The sequence below is a fragment of the Tursiops truncatus genome, chromosome 20 (assembly GCF_011762595.2).
Source record: "Tursiops truncatus isolate mTurTru1 chromosome 20, mTurTru1.mat.Y, whole genome shotgun sequence".
Classification (NCBI taxonomy): Eukaryota; Metazoa; Chordata; class Mammalia; order Artiodactyla; family Delphinidae; genus Tursiops; species Tursiops truncatus.
In genome coordinates, this window is record NC_047053.1 from 32,545,651 (window position 1) to 32,560,292 (window position 14,642).

A 14,642-nucleotide genomic window follows, 5' to 3' on the forward strand; every position below is an offset into this window, starting at 1 on the left:
CTCAGTCAGCAAAGAGCTGAGGCTGGAGGCCTGGGGACCCCGTGCCTGCTGAGCCTGAAACACGCTCCCTTTAGGAAGACCTAGGTGCCGGCTTCCCTGGCTACTTCAGAAGAGAGAAGTGAATTGCCGCCGACCTTGAAATAGTCATAACTCGCCGACCTTTATCCTGAAGTTGGGCTCCTCTTCCTGTGAGTTTATAAATAAACTGCTCAGTTTGGTGGCAATGGCAGCTGGATGGGGAGCTCTTGCTTCTGGCGGAAATAAGGATCTCTTCCTAAGTCCTCTAAGAGCAGGGGTTCCCCTAGACCCCTTCCCAAACTGTAATGGACCCGTGAGTGGCAGAGATCCTGTTAAAATGTACTGATAGATTCTGATTCAGTGGACCTGGGGTAGGCCTAAGAACCTGCATTTCTAATCAGCTCCCAGCTTGGGCGGATGCTGCTGATATATTTTGAGCCACGAGGCCATAAAGTGCATGAGAAAAGCACCACGTACTCACAAACGATCCATCAGGGAAGAAGCATGGGGAATTGCAAAGTGCTTTCTACAACATTTGTTACCGTCAGGACAAGAGCTCAGAGGACCAGGATCTAAGGGCTGAAGGCCTCTGATGCCAGGCTTCCCGGTGCGTCGGGGCAGGAGACCTACCCAGCATGGAGGAGCCTTTGAGAGGAGCCAGACCCCCATCCGAGGCAGCCTCTGCTCCCAGAGCCCTGGGCCTTGCTCATCTCAGCTGTCTTGGAACACCACTGCTCGCCCTTGCCTTCCAGGGAGTCTCTTTTCTCCTCTCTCTGTCTCCTCTTTCTCTTTCCCCTTTGTTGTCATCTCAGGGGAAGGTTCTGCCCTTTGGCTTCGTGGCTTATTTTCTCAAGACCTCACCCAACACACGCGCGTGCGTGCCCGTGCGCATACACGCACACCTCCCACTACTATTAAAGGCCCATTATCCCACTGTTATCTCATTAATCAGTGCTCCCAGCCATAGCCTTGTATGAGGCTGCCATTATGTCCATTTTACAGGTGAGGAAAACAAGGTCAAAGAGAGTCCGTGGATTGTCCAAGGTTTCAGACCTAGGAGAGTGTGGGGATTCAAACCAGTTCTGGGAGACCTCCCAGCCCGCGTTCTTTCTATTACGCTGAGGTTAGGAGCCTTCTACTAGCTTTCTTCTTGGTCAATCTCCTTTCTCTGAGCCTCGGTTTCTCCACCTATAAGATGAAGGCCGTTGGGGGATCAGAGGGGCTGCTCTGTGTGCAGTACTCCGCACGGTGCTTGGTGTAACTGTCCTTGGTAACACTGGGCTGCCCGGGGTGCCCCCTCCAGAGCTCCTCGGAGCAGGACTGAGCTGTGCGTCCATGGGAGGAGACGGCTTACTGGCCCTTCTTCATTCTTGAGGCCCTGGTCAGGGTCCTCTGATACCCTTTGCCTCCTCTTCCTTCCCCCACCCACCCCCACTCTCGAGTTTCTTTACTCCCCGCTATCAGCCTTTTTCCAATTTTCAGATTTCAGGTGGAGGAGAGAGAAAATGGCTTGTGACCTTGCAGGTTTCAATAGAAGAGCAAACACCAAGAGCAGATAAGGAGACGCCAGCAAGATTCTATGACCTGTCATTAGGGATGGGCTTCCCAGCTATCAAATGTTTGCTCACATAATAAAATGGTGGCAGAGCCCTAAATGTTGTCAAAGGAACTAGGGTTATTTGCCCCCTTCAGAGTCTAAACACAAACATCTGATAAGGGGTGCACTGTGCTCCCTCAGAACGGAGGCCTGGCTCACCCAGCGGTGCGGGGGCCTTGCCCGAGGACCTCTGAGTGACTACAGAGCCCTTGTCTGGAGGGTGTAGGGCTGGGGGATTGTTAAGGACGTCCTCACCCTAAGAAGATTTGATCCGTAATGGGGAAGAGCTGACATTTATTGAGGTCCTACTGTGTGCCGGGCTGCACCGCTAAGTAAGGGCTTGACACGCATCATGGCATTGAATGCTCACGTCAAGCCTCTGAGGTAGGTAATTCATTCATTTCACACGGTTTGGAGGTCCTTCCATATGCTTAGCCCTTTTTTAGGCACTGGGTGTGTGTGCAGTTGTGAACAAGACCCTGTCCCCATCCCCACTGAGATTACATTCTAGTGAGGGTTTTGAACAATGAATGAGTAAAACAAAACGCATAACATAAAAGTTTAGGAGGGGATGAACACTCTAGAAAATTAAGCATGGTAAGAGGTTTCAGTGACTGGAGGGAAGAGGCAATAAATTAGGGAGGGGGATCGGAAGGTGATCCCCCCACTCTTTGAGGTGGTGATGTTTGAACTGAATGAAATGAACGCAGGTGAAGATATGCATTAAAGAATATTCCAGGCAGAAGATACCGCAGAAGCAGAAGTCCTGTGGTGGGATTGCTTCAGCTCTGGTTCAGCTGAGGCTGAGTGACAGAGGGAGAAAGGACCGTGGTCTGACCACATAGGGCCTTGGAGGTCCCTGTTTCAGTCTGGTTGCAACGGGAAGCTAGTGGAGCATTTTGACAGGGGAGCGACATGATGGATTTCCCTTTTCCAGAGATCACTCTGGCTGCTGTGTGGTGAACAAAGCACACCCACCCCTGTGGGGCAAGACTGGAAGTGGGAAGTTAGGGGCCGCTGCAGGAGCGAAAGACTGATGCGGTGGTGAGAAGCGGTCCGACTGAGGATGCATTTTGAAGGACCCCCTAGCAGAACTTATTGATGGACTGGATGTGGGATGCGGGGTATGAAATGATCCAGGGTACCCTCAGGAATCTCACCGGAAGAACTGGTATCATGTTTGGAAATGGAGAAGCCCAAGGCGGAAGCAATTTGGGTCAGGAGGAATTGGGACAAAATGAAGAGCTGCAGGTTCGCTTTGAGAGGCTTGTCAGGTATGTTAGGTATGCATCTGTATGTGCCAAAGACGCAACAGGTTTGTGAATGGACCCTCAGGGGAGAGGTCGGTACTGGAGACAGAATGATAGGATCCATCTTTGTGTCCACTTGATCCAAAGCCCTGGGACTGGAGATTGCCCAGGGACAAACATGGAAGAGAAGAGGCCAAAGAATGAGTCCCAGTGCCCTTTGACAAGTAAATGTCACAAAGACGAGTTGCCAGCCAAGGAAAGGAGGAGTGGCCAGTGTCATAGGAGGAGAACCAGGAATGGGTAATGTCCTAAAATCCAAGTGAAAAAAGGAGGGAGTGATTGGCTGTGTCAGAGATAGAGCTTGAGAGATAACCACTGGATTTGGTGACAAGGAGGTATCAGTGAGCTGGCCAAGAGGGGTTTCAGGAACGTGGGGACAAAAGCCAGACTGAAATGTTCTCAAGAGAGGTATATATACAATGCGGGGGGGGGGGGGTATATATACAATGTGGGGGGGGGTATATATACAATGCGGGGGGGTATATATACAATGCGGGGGGGTATATATACAATGGAGTACTCCTCAGCCATCAAAAAGAATGAAATTTCACCATTTGCAGCAACATGGATGGATTTGGAGGGTATTATGCTTAGTGAAAGAAGTCAGACAGCGAAAGACAAATACTGTATGATATCACTTATATGTGGAATCTAAAAAATACAACAAATGAGTGAATATAATAAAAAAAGTAACAGATTCACAGATTATAGAGAACAGATCAGTGGTTACCAGTGGGGAGAGGGAAGGTGGGTGGAAAAAGAAAGGAGATTAAGAAGTACAAACTACTATGAATAAAATAAATAAGCCACAAGGATCTGTTGTACAGCACAGATATTGGAATACAGCCATTATTTTATAATAACTATAATGGAGTATAACCTTTAAAAATTGTGAATCGCTATGTTGAAACTTATAGAATATTGTAAGCCAACTATACCTCCGTTAAAAGAAAAGAAAGAAAAGAGACCTGGGGGTGAGGAAGTAGAGACAGTGAGTACAGATTATTATTAAGTTAGATTAATTATAGCTCTATTAATTACAAGTAAAGATTATACTTCCAGTTTTGTAGATGAGGGAACTGAGGCGTACAGAGGTTTTAAGTGACGTGCCCAGGGTCTCAGGACAGAAAATTCTGTGCTCTTACCCACTACGTAAGATTACTGCCTTTTCTGCGAATATTCTCGCTGTTCTGATTTTGTAATAATCAGGGCAGGCTAAACATTCGCTATATTAAGACCATGCATGTGTCCCCAGACCTAGTTCTTTTCCTAGGTCTGGTTTTATAAATGCTGGTGATAAACCAAGTCTGATTTATATGATGAATCTTATGTGGGAAATGTCTGTGACTCTAGGTATCCGATCAACCTTGAGAAATGGTAGCACAGCTAGTGTAATAACTTTTGAAGATATCCATTGCTAATGTGATGATTACCCGTTGCCATTAAATGAATTGTAAAATTTAAAAAAAAGAAAGATTACTGCCTTTTATCTTGAGTGGGACACCAGGGAGAAATAAATGCCCTTTGCCATTTAAAATCCTCCTTCCTAAGCTCGAGAGACACTCAAGGTTACCATCAGGGAAAGCCAAGATTGACCCAGCTGCCACGGACTGGGTGTTTCCAGCCAAGCGCTGAGCTGAGTGTTTTACAAGTTTTATTGTGTTTTGTCCTTTCAATGATCCCATGAAGGAGGAATCGTTATCTTCATATTAAAGGTGAGGATACTGAAGTTCAGAGACGCTAGACTTTTCCCTTTGGTCACACAGGTAGACAGTGGTAGAATCTTGAGCCCGGGTCTGCCTCGCACCCACGTCGGCTCTTCATCAGCCCACACTGCCAGTGGGGAAGGTTGGGAGGGTGGGGGGCAGCTGCAGGGCATTTATGACGATGAGGCTGCCCACCTCCTTCTCGTCAGCACCCCTGACGGTGACTGCTCCGGGGGTCCTCTCCTGACCTCTCTCTACGTAAACTAGGAAGTGGAGCGGTGGGTAGAGAAGTTGTGGAAGTAGGAGTGGGCTCACAGCCCGCCCACACTCGTTCTAGCCAAGGCTGGTGCTGGCTGTGGTCTGGTTTTCAGGCTGGCAGGCTGTCGTTTTGCAGGAGGCTCAGGAAGAGACCCACTTAGGTGGTAACTCTCCAGCACCCAAGGGTTGAGAAGGGGGGGATGGGGCATAAGCTCTGGAAAGGACGGAGGATTCCCAGCAAGAAAGTTCCAGCCTGAGGTTCCCGAAACATGATCCGCGAGGCCCTGGGGCATGTCTGTCTTGACAATGGAAAACACTGGGATCAGACAGCTTCAAGGTCAAACGCTGGCTTTAGCCTTATACTGGCATAACCTTGGGTCATTTCTATGAGTACTTTAAAAATGGATCTTAGGACTTCCCTAGCAGTCCAGTGGTTAAGACCCCATGCTCCCAACACAGGGGGCACGGGTTCGATCCCTGGTCGGGGAAGATCCCCGCATGCCGTGTGGCATGGCACAGGCAAAAAAAAAAAAAAAAAAAAAATTAAATGTTAGAAAAATGGATCTTAGAAGGTGAGTGTTGTTTAATGGATGTGGAGTGAGAAGAACCAAAGTCTGGAACTCCAACTCCAGATTTACCATCATGTGAGTGTGGGCAGATTCTTCCCCATCTTTGAAGTTCAGGTTTTTGCTCTATAAATCAGGCATACAAATTTCTACCTCGCAGGATGGGTGGGAGGATTAGCCAGGAAATTAAGATGGACAAGCATCTGGAGTGCTGTGTGGCAAACGGGAGGCAGTCAAAAAATGCTAGATCTGAATTCATTCATTCATTCATTCATATTTACTGAACATCTACTAAAGCCCAGGCATTTGGCTACACACAAAGGGCTTGGGTGCTTTGAGAGGCCCTGAACTATTTGCTTTTCTCCTGGGAAATGGGTGAGAGGGCATCCTGGTGCCAGCAGGAGAATGGGAAGCAGGGATCTGGAGCCTGGGCCCAAGAGGCAGGATGCGCTTGAGAGACGGTTCTAACCCTGAGAAATGTTATTGTCAGAACCTTGTTTGATCACATGCAGACCAAGCAGTGAGTTAAATATTGAAGGAGCTAATGGAAGGTGTCTCCTAAAGGATCACAGACAGAAAGGGGGTAGGAACAGGGAGGAAGCTATCACTTCGAGCACGTGACTCTGTACTATGCATGGTCTTCAGACACTTTGAATATTCTGTAAGAGGGAGGTGGGATTTTCCCCTTTAGAGATGAAGAAACTTCGTCTCACAGCCATGAATTAACTGCCCAAGGTCGTGTAGCAGGGGTGAAGGAGCTGGGATTGGCTCAGGCCTGTTGGCTTTTCCTAGCATTCTACGATGTCTCTAAAGCAGCATTGCCCAGGATGGGTCTCTATTCACTGCCCACATCAGCACAGGAAAGATTCTGAGATGCCCTGCCCTGTGGGATTTCTGTTTAGCCCAGCTGTTTCCCCAACAAATTTGACCATGGAATCTTCTCCTCATGCCATGGGCCCCTGATTCCTAGCAATAGCCTTGAAACTCTTTTTGGAAAATACTACTTTAAAACAACAAAAAAGCAGAATGCCACCAATTCTCTTCCAGAACTCACTTCTGACCCTTTGCCTTTGGAACAGAGTTTGTACAACTTTTCTTCACCTTGGGTTCCTTCTGCTGCCAGGAGACAGCATCTTTACCCTCTTTTTACTTCATTCTGTCTTTCCTATTTCCTCTTCTCCTGTAGTTTGCAGGAAGAAAGTTTCCTGACTGGAATACAGTATGTGGGCTTAATTTTTACTCATGTTCCTGACCGGTAAAGACCACAAGAGCAGCGATCACCATGGGTGTTTTAAAGATGGGTATTGGAAGACAAGTATTATTTAAGTGGAAAGAGTCCAGGATTTAGAATCAAAGACCAAAGTCCGGAAGTTTGGCTCCCGAATATCATCTGTGTGACTTTGGGCAGGTGACCCTGCATCTCTGAGCCTCAGTTCATTTCTTTGTACTTCTTAGGAGGTTTTGGTAAAAAAGAAAATGGTGAGATAATATTCATGAGAAGTATCATTGTAAACTATAAAGTGCTATATGAAGTTTTATCCTTACTAAATGTTATCATCATCCTAGAAGTGAGTCCATCATAGACTCCTGAAATGTCCAGGGACTCGGAAACAACTTCACAGTAGTTCTAGAGGGCCGTCCAGGCGGCTTCAAGGTCGGCTGGCCACTCTGTCCGGTGGAGGGGAGAAGCCGGCTGGGGGCCGGTGCAGAGTCTCAGAGAGCATCTCGAAGCATTTTGATTAAGAGACCATTTCCTGAATTCAGAGGACTTGTTTCAACAAGCAAGCATCAAAGTCAACTTGGGAAAGACAGGAATCATTAATCACAGCCCCATCTAGGGCTGACCAAGCGGCAGATGGATTGATAAACCTTTCAAAGGGGAAGGTATTCCCAAGCAGGGCTGCTGCGCCTGGCTGCCCCCCTGACTGAGATTTGTGAGCACAGATAAATGTTTTCCCTGCTCGCTACAAAGAGTGGGAAATCACATGGGAGTCGAAGGGCAGGGTGATGGGGGCTGTCCTTTCATCTTCCAATGGGTGAGAGAAGGGTAGCAAAGCAGGTCCCACACACCTCTCCCTCCCCAACACCCCCAATTCCAGAGCCTGGATGCCTACGTTGTATTCAGCATCCAAGATGTGCCAGGCGCTTAATCTACATGACATCTTCAAATCCTCAGAACAAGCAGATGTTATGACTTGTTTTAGAGATGAAGAAAGTGAAGGCTCACCGAGGTCAAGGTCACCAAGGAAGTGGCAAAGCCAGGAACTGAACCCACCTGTCTGACGCTGGCGGACCAGGAGGAGATGGGGGCAGAGGAAGAACAGAGAAGGCTGAGCCCGTGAAAGAACTTGCTCAGAAACACACGGCGCTGGATGAGGTGGGATTTGAGGGAAAAAAAGACCGTCAACAGCACCAAACCCTGCCGAGAGCATCTGACATGAAGTTCAAGGTTGTCACATACTTATCTAGCAATCAATAAAGGCCAAACAGTTCCCACACTGCACAGACCCCAGCTACTAAAAGGTCCTATTGTGTTCCTCTGGAATTGTGACCTGTGTGCAGACATCTTGTCCTGTTCTCTAACTCTCGGCATCTCATTCCAGTCCAGCTGTCCAGGCTGCAGCCTCAGCGTGGGTCATCTTGACTCCCCATCCCCTCTATGCGGAGGTGGGCATTAGTCATCAACTGACATGGTGACTAAGCCTCTGGATTCCCCACTTTCAGTGCACCAGGAAGTGGATTCTAAGTTTCTCTGTAAAACACCAAGTAAATGCAGGTCCCTGGCAAGGCCAGGCTGTCTACTGGGGAGTCCCCATGGGTTGGCAGAATTGCATCATTCTCTAGAGCTTACAGCGTTGGGGGTCCAACATGGGTCCTGGACTGGGTGAATCAGCCTGAGGACTCACTGGTCACTTTCTCTATTGGTGGGAAATCCTCAGGGATCCTTCTTGCAACGCAGGGAACTCCGCAGGGGGTCTGACTTTCTGAGCCCTCCTTGGAAATACCTTTGCTGTGGCTCACTGATCAATCCATTGGAGATACTCAATCTCAGTGCCTACAGGCTCTGTGTAATCCAGTCTCTAGCAACTGATAAAACTTCAGTACTCTAGCGCTCTTGTCAGGGATGCTGGGGGGAGCAATAAGTCCCTCCCCTTCAGGCTGTGGCCCATCTTCTTTGCCCTGTGACCTCAGGGATTCCTTTAGCAAGTACCAGGGGAGCCTCAGAAGGATCACGCTTGTGGCTGAGTCCACACTTGCCGCACTCTCTGCGCGTGAGTAGCCATAGTCATCCCTCCCCTCCCCCCACATCTTCTTGCCGGCATTACCTGTTTACTGGAAGACATGTTGGTGAGCGTACTGATGCTGCTGGTATCTGTGACCACCATTGCCGATGGAAACCGGGAGGTGTGGGAATACTGGGGGGGTTCCTGCTTGTGTGCATACACTAGAGAGACAGAGTGAAGACAAAATCAACGTGTAGATCACACAGGCGTGAGCATAGCTACAGACCCCCGCCACCTCCAGCCCACACCACTGCTCCTGCTTCCCCAGGCAGATAAAAGGAAGGTGGTGGTGGTGGTTATGTCTGGCAAGGCAGTGCGATGTGATAGAAAGAACGGCCATGCGTTTAAATCCTGGCTCCTTAATCAACTCAGTTAGCCTCAGTTTCCTCACCTCTAAAATGGGAATGATATAGGATTAGAAGAGCTTGTGTTTAAAGCACTTCATACCAAATAGATCAGCAGCTTTGCACAGTGCCTGGTGTGCAGTGGTGGCTGGCACTTCTGGGGTGGGAGCACTTCTTTCCCCCTGACTTTCAACAGAGTATCAGACTCCTGGGCATCAACAAGTGATCCTTAGGCATATGTGGTACATCTGAGAACTTAGGGCAAAAAAAAGTTCTAAATAGCTGGCAAAATGAAGGAGCTGGCCTGTTTGCCTACTGTTTCTGCCGTGACTCAAGTGCCAGGTCTCGTGCTAGCAACTGTAGATTAATTAGTAATTGTAAATGGACACGGATGTCATTACTTGTATAATTCTGGGCTGTTCCGGTTTGCGCTAGAATGCCTTATGACATCACACAGAGATGAAGGCTGATGGACAAAATGAGACTAGATACCAAGAAAGCCTCCAGGAGCATGTGGCCCACTTTTTGTTTTTCTAGCATGTGTCCACCAAGTCTGGAACCTTTGACTCACGCTAGTTCGTCCATAAGAGTCATGGAAATTCCAGGTCACGTGACCAACCCAGAAAGCATGTGGATGTCTGGCCTTGAGGGAGGGACCAGCTTGTTCTACCAAGGAGTCCTCCAGTTGGGAATGGGGGTGAAGGTCACAGCCCCACGCCTCAGCCTGCCCTTCCCTTGGAGGGAGGCTGGTTATTTCCTGGCCTGGGGCAACCGTGAGCTATCTCTTCAGAGCCAGCCAGGCCAGCTGGGCCATGGCAGTCCACAGGTCACTGGTGACCACTCTCCGACTGTCATACCCGGGCCTCGCCACTGAGGAATCCTGTCCAGGTGAGGGGTGGGGGCAAGTGGGGAGCATACTGGCCCTGGACGGAAGGGCAGTGGTACACCTGTGGTCCCAGACTCTGCTACAGGCTGTGGTAGATTTTTTTAAAGCCTTGAAAATGTGATTGGAATGTGAGATGGTACTTAGAAACCAGCTCCGCAGGCCTGGGAATAGAGCCCCGAGCATAAAAGAAGGCTGAACTTGGCTGGTCTCCCTCAGACCCACAGCTCTGCCTGAGGCAGCCGGAGGAGAAACTGAAATCCTCTTTCCCATCCCTGCCTCCTTCTATTAAGGAGTCCCTTGATAAATAATCACTTGCATTTTTACAACTCTTAACGCTTACCAAACACAGTTCATACCTATTTTTGTTTCATTTCCCTAATCACTCTACATGCGCACTATTTCCATTTTACGAGGATGAAACTGAAGCTGAGAGTAGCTAGGGAACTTAACAATGGCTCCCTAGCTGGTAAGGCTCAGAGCCAGGATTTAATCAGACAGCTAGGTCTGTCTGACCCTAAGGCTATCACTCTATTCCACAGACGTCCCTGGTGTCCCTGTGGTAACTGTGCTTGAAGCAGGGAAGCCATCCTTTCCATGATTTCTCCCCAAACTCAGAGGCCAGGGACTACGGCCTGACGTGGCCAGAGGACTGGGGGTCTGGGGCTCAGGAGGGGGTAGGGGGAGAGACACGGGGGATGGGGGTGGGTGGGAACTAAATGGTTGAAAGGTAGACTTGGGGTAGGTGTAGAAATTGGAGGTGGGAAGCAGCCTCTGTGTGGTGGGCAGAAACTTTAATATTCCTTGTGCAGGATGATGTGTAGGCGGTATTTTCTGCCCATGTTCATGGTTCTTGATGGGAGATGTTTGGGGTGTGGAAATTGGAGGGTGTGGGGACTCTGGAAGATTTTTCAGTTTCAGAGAAGGCAAATAGGAGGCAAATTATATGCCAAGTCTGATCATTTGGTAACAGCTGCCTGGAACTTTGAACTGAAAAGGCTAAGTTGAGGCTCGTTGGGAAAAGGGGCTGTGCTTGACTGGGGGTCTCTTCCGCGGGGGCCAGGGTGGGAAAGGGGGCATGAGTTCGCTCCACATCTAAGCTACCCTTACTCTCTATCTCCAGCTCCCCTTTCCATATAGGCCTTAATTGTCTTCATCAAATCTTCCCCCAGGAATCCTGGGGGTAGAGAAGAGGACCAGAAAAGGCACAGCACTGCATAAGAGTTATGCTTGAGACATTGGCTTTGTTGATCACAGGTAGGGAAAAGTGACCAGACCAATAAGCTTCCAAGAAGCTTCAGACCCATAGAGGGGAGAGCTCGGCTGCTGAGGTCCCTTTGGGCTCCCTCCCCGACTTGCCCGTGTCCTTACTGTGTGAGTTCTGCAGCTGCGTCACAGCGGCCATGAAGGGCTGCTGGGCCATGTGGCTGCCCGGGCTCTGCTGCATGAGGGGCTGCTGGTGAGAGCTGTGCAGCTGCTGGGAGAACTGGACGGGCTGCAGGGCTGCCAGGCTGCCGGCCACGCTGTTGATGACAGGGACGCTCTGAGCTTGGGAGGAGTTGAGGCCTGTGTGAACAAGAGGGAAGATTAGAGATGGCTTCAGGGAGGAGGACAGGTGAACAGATGTGAATGGTCATCAACGGAGGCCCTGTTATTTGCCAGGCACTGGGCTGAGCCTGTTACGTAAGAGACTGCACAGAAAGCAATTTTATAGACCAAAAAACTGAGGCTTAGAGAGATTAAGTTGACTTGCTCAAATTCCACAGCGAGTTGTGGATGCAAATGGGCTTTCAACAGATCTGAAGGAGACCTGAGAGTCTCCCCAAGTTGTCCTGTGACCTCCCAAACTTAGCTCCCTTGAGGTTGCAGGGCCCTGCGCTTGCCTGCTCCATCCATGCCTGGCTCTGAGGGAGCAGGTTAAAGGCATCCACACCAAGGTGCAGATTACTGCCCAGATATATCTGTCCAGCAGGGGGCAGGAGTGTTCAGGGACCCACATTTGGATAAAAAGCAAAACCCCCTCCACAGTCCCGGAGGTATGGAGCCTGAAGCCCCTCATTTAGCGGGCTGCGCAAAACCCGAAAGAGGTCAGATGCTCATTCTCTTGCCTGGAACAGAGAGGGGATAAAACACTGCAACTCAAGCAGTCTATGAAAAGGGTATATCTTATCTGGCAGCACAGGGCTGCTGGCCTCAAAAGGACCAGGTATTGGAAGGAGTAAGCAGTAAGTTGAAGGTTGGCAGTTCCAGTAGGTGTTGCTTTCTGTTCTGGAAGGATGAGGGCCTCCGTGGTTCTGTACTGTGTCTGTATCCTAAGGTCTCTTTAGAACTGGGGCCAGCACTGCAAAGATCAGGTCCCTGGTACCCACCCTCCATCGTCTCCCTGGGCGGGACTCTGGGGAAGGCACCTGAGGCAGGGTGGGAGTGGGGATGTGAGGATCAGGGGAAAGACACCCCGACCTCTTTCCTGGAACTGCCAAGGTTCCTTTGACCTTGCTTTCTGGGAAGTGGGGGGAAGAATGCGATGAAGAAGGAATCCCAGAGAAAGGTCTCTTTTAGGCAAATGTGGAAAAGACACCTAGAGAGCCTTTCCTGAGACGGAGAGGGTTCCATAAGCAGGTTCACAGGAGGAGGCAGTCCTCCGTGGAGATAGCACAAAGACCTCAACGGTTGCCTGCTCAGAACCCAGCTGATACTGTTATCAGAAACCTAAAAGGTGAGACCCATGAGCAGAAGGGAAGAGGAATAAGCCCCCTCCTGGCTCTCCTGGCTGGGACTGGGGAGGTGGGGTCCTCTGAGCGCTCAGAATAGTGCTATCTCCAATTCCCCAGGGGTTCGGCTTCTCCTCTAGGCAGTGTCTCACCCGATACCATGATCTCCTGTTTCCCTTTCCTACCTTCTCCGTAAGGTCTCAGTACCCGAGGAAGCCCCATGGATTTGCTGTTATCTCCCTGAGCCCATTGCCACTGCTCTTTTTAGGAAATCTCTGCCCAGAAAAGCAAATTATGCTGTCTAGAGTGGATGACAGTGGAGGGCATACTTCTGCAACCTGCCTGTGTTTTAGAATCATCCTGGGGAGCACTTTAAGAAATATACATTCCTCGGCCTCACCCATGACTTAATGAGTCAGACACTTTAGAGGTGAGGCCCAGGAATTTTATTTTCAACACAGTCTGTGACCCTGATATGCCTCAATTCCAGGATGGAGAGCCACTGATGTCATTCGAGCTCCTGCGAAGTGTGACTCTTGGCCTTTCCATCTGTTTTCTGGGCACTGATTCCTGCTTAAGAAGCATGTTATCCAGTCCAGTAGGTGAGTAGAGAATGAGGAATTGGCACTGCTGGGTAATCTGTTATCACATTCTCCTTGGGCCTCTGCAGTCGCCAGGCAGGGCTCACATACTCAACAGGACAGGAGTTGGCTATTCCTTGCCCCAAAACTCATCTCTCGGTTTATTGGCCTGTCATGTGGAGAGCAGTACAAGTTTGGACTCGTAACTGATTCTTCATCCTGACACTCCATGGGGTAGGACCACTGCATCTCAGCCACGTTTTCTGGTGACCCACATCGTGCTTCAAGTACACACACACACACACACACACACACACACCCTTCTAAGGTCAACGTACTCTGGTGTTGGCTGTCTGCAGTAGGAGATTAAGATTATTGTAAGAAGGTAGAGAAGCATGGGTGAGAAAAATTAGGAGGAACAAAACAGAAAAATATGTAATAGCTCCAGGGAAAATTTTAATTCCGATAGTGCCTAAGAAAATATATAACTGTGTGTGTCAGCCAAAGCTGGATGTGTGAAGAGAGAAGGTAAGTGGGACAGTTTGTGTATCATTTTGGTTGTAAAAATATAGGTGGGATATCTTATCCGTAGGCCTTTTCAAATCATCTAGAAGGTAAGCAAGTTGGTTTCAGTTATCCTATCTCATTCTCAAACCCTGGTGCTAGCGTGGTTACCATATTGCTGGAGAGGGCCCCGTGAAAAGGCAGCAAATTTTAAATACTTGATTTTGTGAGTTCTCTAAAGGCTTCTCCTTTCCCACTTTGCTTTACAGAACTCAATGGGGAGGGCATCAATCTCCCAGCTGCTGAGGACAGAGAGAGCCACACTGATTTATTCAGTAAACTCCTGTGTCTCCTAGGGGCCTAGCCCTGTTTTGCCCTCAAGGAGAGCACAAGTCCTTCTCTTCAGAAGTGATCTGAGTTGCTACCCTGACTAGAGATGGTTTAGGAAGAGAGGCGATCCCCAGGGTGAAAGAAAGATAAGCAATGTACTGCCCTTAGATCTTTCCCGAGACTTCTCAGGGATGCTTCCCTGGGTCACAAGGAAGACTTGGCCTGAGCTGTTACCGTAAGGCTGAAATATGCTGAATACACATCAACGTTATTACTCTGAGAGAGACATCCACTGGCACAGCCGTGTCAGCCTTCCTGTGGCCTGAAATGGCCCATCTGTGATGGATGGGGATGGACTCTCTGTGGGATGCGAGCTGCTGGGGCTGGAAGGACCTGACCCCTCTCCCTGTCTTCAGTCCTGGGCATACACAACCTATTTCTCCTTAAATCTGTCAAGGCTCAGAGATGCTGTGACACTTTCCTGCAGAGTCCCTTCTCAGTATGTTTTCACCGTGGGCCAAGGAGGTCTCGTTCGACCACACAAAATTCC

The 14,642-nt window shown here is 49.3% G+C and overlaps 1 protein-coding gene and 1 non-coding gene across 11 annotated transcripts in view; one reads left to right on the forward strand and one right to left on the reverse strand.

Moving 5' to 3' along the window:
• Nucleotides 1-14,642, reverse strand: part of HNF1B (HNF1 homeobox B) — a 92,233-nt gene that overhangs the window by 40,798 nt on the left and 36,793 nt on the right. For 8 of the 10 annotated variants that reach the window (XM_073797401.1, XM_073797400.1, XM_073797399.1 and 5 more), the window contains exons 7-8: nt 11,338-11,532; nt 8,782-8,900 (exon numbers count right to left, since the gene is read on the reverse strand). The exons of 1 other annotated variant lie outside the window; for it this stretch is intronic. In XM_073797401.1, the coding sequence (XP_073653502.1) occupies nt 8,782-8,900; nt 11,338-11,532 (314 nt within the window). The remainder of the gene's footprint in view (nt 1-8,781; nt 8,901-11,337; nt 11,533-14,642) is intronic. One more of the 10 variants, XM_073797402.1, reaches the window with a different exon arrangement.
• On the forward strand, nt 4,096-4,227 carry LOC117309840 (small nucleolar RNA SNORA72). Its single transcript, XR_004524130.1, has one exon. It is a non-coding gene; the product is annotated as a small nucleolar RNA SNORA72 (small nucleolar RNA).